The sequence below is a fragment of the Triticum aestivum genome, chromosome 1B, assembly GCF_018294505.1.
Source record: "Triticum aestivum cultivar Chinese Spring chromosome 1B, IWGSC CS RefSeq v2.1, whole genome shotgun sequence".
In the NCBI taxonomy this organism is placed as follows: Eukaryota; Viridiplantae; Streptophyta; class Magnoliopsida; order Poales; family Poaceae; genus Triticum; species Triticum aestivum.
Genome location: NC_057795.1, coordinates 43,680,442 through 43,684,058, shown reverse-complemented (window position 1 = coordinate 43,684,058; position 3,617 = coordinate 43,680,442). Strand labels below are relative to the sequence as shown.

The 3,617-nt window shown below is 51.0% G+C and overlaps 1 protein-coding gene and 1 non-coding gene across 2 annotated transcripts; both read right to left on the bottom strand.

The window, feature by feature from the left end:
• Positions 1–705: 705 nt before the first annotated feature.
• Positions 706–779, bottom strand: TRNAE-UUC (transfer RNA glutamic acid (anticodon UUC)). The gene has a single exon. It is a non-coding gene; the product is annotated as a tRNA-Glu (tRNA).
• A 459-nt stretch (positions 780–1,238) lies between these two features.
• On the bottom strand, positions 1,239–2,205 carry LOC123085978 (protein FON2 SPARE1-like). The gene has a single exon (XM_044507683.1). The coding sequence runs from the start codon at positions 1,920–1,922 to the stop codon at positions 1,512–1,514; it is 411 nt and encodes a 136-aa protein (XP_044363618.1). The 5' UTR covers positions 1,923–2,205; the 3' UTR covers positions 1,239–1,511.
• Positions 2,206–3,617: the final 1,412 nt, after the last annotated feature.

Below are 3,617 nucleotides of genomic sequence, written 5' to 3'. Positions count from 1 at the left end.
TCAATGTGGAGCGACGCGCTCTACAGCAGCATGAATGCGGACAGTTGGCACCGGGCGGGAACACGGGCGCGTGAAAGGAGGTGTTTGGTGGGCCAGGACAGTTAGAAGCGGTCTGGGATCGGTTCGGACTCTCGCAAACCTCCCCCACGTTTGTCTCCGGCTTGCGGGAGAAAACACATCCGGACCGCTTCCCGGACCGATACAGGCCAGCGTAGGATGGCTTCCCCGGTCCAGATAGCGCTGTCCGAACGGTTGCGAGAGGTTTGCGGGTCCGCCTTGAAGATGACCTACGTAATAACTAGATGAATGAGAAAATAATTTTCTAATGCGTTACCATGCGTTGCACGTGTAAGCTTACTAATAACAAGTAAATTTTCTCGAAGATGACAGCTAAGTTTTCTTATACAAATAACAAGTTTAAACCATGTAAGTTTTCTCGTACAAACAACAAGTTCAAACCACATATTCTTTCAAGCTTAGCAATGGCTAATTTTTTGGTATATATTCAGAATAAAACGCAGCACACTGCAGAAGTTTATAAAAGAAAAAAGGCTCCATTTGCCAGGATCGGGTATACATTCAAAATAAAACACAGCACGCTGCAGAAGTTTATGAAAAGAAAAAGAAATGCTCCATTGCCGAGCTTGGGTATATATTCAAAATAAAACGCAGCACACCGAAGAAGTTAAAGAAGAAGAAAAAAAGCTCCATTGCCGGGATTTGAACCCGGGTCGCCTGGGTGAAAGCCAGGTATCCTAACCGGGCTGGACGACAATGGATTGGTGAATAGTTTTAAGATTCTTTTTATATATCCAAACCGGGCCGGTACGTGAGATGTTTTGCTACTCGGTCCGTGGATATTTAGTCATGGTTGTCATTTTTTTTAAATAGTATTTTTGGGGGTATACAATACAATATGTTATACCTTTTTTTTAACAATATAGCAGATTTTGCTCACTTCGGGGGGTATTGGGCGGAAAGGTGGAGCCCGATCCTGGCCTGGATGTTAGGCTTTTGGGCCCAGGCCTTTGGGCCAGTCTGTCCATGAACAGGTTCACTCCTTCTGTTCGTGTTTATAAGGTCCAATACATTTGCCTAAAAAAAGGTTCAAATGTTCAACACATAATTGGAGATTTGATTTTCAATCTATTGTCAAGTTCTTGGGAGCAATGCAATACACTTAACGAACATCGGTTTCCCAATCAGTAAAGCACAAAGTGAAATGCAAATATAATCTTATACAGTACATGCAAATGTCACCTGCAGCACTCGTCTTATTCATGCCAAGATTTTGACCATGTAGCAGAGAAAATCAAAGAATAGAATGGACAACCTAGAAACGGAAAAGAGGAAGAGACGATACTCAACAGCATAATAACTTGTATGTACCACAGCTAGAAAAATTTTGGTTCCTTTTTCTCCCTCTCCCTTGCAAGCTTTTGCAGCTTCTGATCAGGATAAGTACATGAAAAATCGCCATGGAAGCCCGGCCATGAAGACCCTGCCCGTCCTCAGTGATGCAACGGGTTCGGGCCTGTCGGGACGAGCCTCTTCTCCACGCCGTACCGCGGGTCGACCTCCTCGCCGTCCCCGGGAGCGGCAGACGGTGGCAGTCTCTGCCAGTTCCATTTGCTTGGGAGGCGGTGGTGCCGTTGACGTTGGTGGCGACCACCACGATGGTGATGATGGTGGTGGTGCCGCTGTTGATCCTGTGGAGCACCGGCGGCCGACGAGGGGTCGAGGCTCCGGCTCTCCACGACGAGAAGCATCTTCCTGGGAAGAGAGGCCGGATGATCCAGCTGGACCGCCAAGCCTCCGCACCGGAGGAGGCCGCCGCCGCCGCAGCCGTGGAAGGCGAAGGTGAGCGCGGTGAGCCAGAGGAGGAGGACGACGACGGGGGCGGCGCCGCCGGGTCGTCTCATGGCCGCCGCGCGCAGGCCTGGGGAGTCATGAGCCGAGGGCAAGGTAGCTAGCTTGCCGGTAGCCTAGCCCAGCCGGGTGGAAGGAGGTCGACGTCGCACTGGCTCTGCACGTACGAGCGTATGAAGCTTTGCGGGATTGGCTATGGCGAGGAGGACTGGAGGATGGGACGGACGCTGGCGTTGATTGGGATTCAATGTGGCGTTAAGAGGGCGGGGCGGTTGCTTCCATGGGACTCCTGAGCCAGCTGCTGCCGATCGTATGAAATGGGCCGGTGCCGGTGATCCCGCCTTCACGGAAGCGTGGCACCAAGTTTTACTACTACTCCTACTACTACGCGCTAGCTCTAGCTGGATGCACACTGACTACTAGCTCGAGTAGAAGCCGGGAAATGAGGAGAATTATTCGGTTAAAAATTGGGGCTTGCGTATGAGCCACGTACATGGTGGATTATTTTGAGTCTCCCGTGCATGGACGCTAGCCTCCAGGTTGTTGGAGGCCGGGTCAAATTCTCAAGTCTAGCGGCAGGCACGAGACGCCTACCTGCCTGCTCCCGATGCATCCATGGAAGGAAGTTGAAGGTATAGTAGGCTAGTAGCAGTACAAAAAGGTGAGATTCAGAAAACGCTGGCTCGCTCTTGAAGGAACGTGCTGTGCTGTTGGCTGCTTCACGCAACGTACCTACGTACGCCCCGGCTTTGACTTCCAGGGGGCCCGTCGCCACTTGTTGCGGAGTTTGGGAGGTGCCATGCTCAACTCAAAGCAATGTGTCATTTGTGTCAAGCCATTCACACACACACACACACACACACACACACCGACCGAACCAATTTTCGCGGCTTCCTTTCTTAATCATTTGCGGTTTCTTTTGCGAGACGACACTGGAGCGGTCAGAGCGGAGCTAACAAGTCAGAACTTGTGGATTGTTGATTTGAGATTGTGATTGATGTACGTGCTCGATCGGAGGCTTGATCTTTGATTTGATTTGAGTAATGGAGGTCAATGAGTTTAGGCTGGCAACATGCATTGTGGTATACGCTACATGTTACATGCGTCGATGCGGTGGCAACGGATGCACAGCGCAGCACCGTTGACAGCAAGCAACGCACGGGGTCGCCATCGCCATCGCCCGTCGGTTGATATATAGGTTTGTCAATGGTATATTTTTTTCCCTGAGAAAACACTTGTCATGTTTTCAGCTCAGCGCGGACAATGAAGCAACATGCTGTGCAAGTTTCTTGCTTGCTTGACCTCAGGGCGCAGAGCGAGTGAGATTCAGAAATACAGGGAGATGACAGATCGAGTTCCTTCTTCAGGTTCCGAGTCTGTCCAACGACGAGACTTGGCTGGCCTGGTGATCGCGCGAGTGGTTGCGACGCCAGGCGCACCGGCCGGAGCCATGGCCGGCCTCGTCCTCGTCTTTCAGTCAACCGATCACCATCAGTTAACTCAACTCCTGCTTCAGGTTCAGTTTCAGAAGCAACAGCAGTAATTACGGGCCGTAACAGTCTACACGTTGCCTTCTCAAGCAGAGCTTGATGATGACTCCGGGGGTATGGAGGAAGCCTTGATTTCTGCTCCTCTCGAAATTTGAGGCCAACTTCACATGAGCCGCCGCGGCAGCATCCTCCGCCGAGGATAAAAAAAATAAAAATCTGTATGCATGGGTGTCCGAACCTTCATCCACGAGAAGCAGG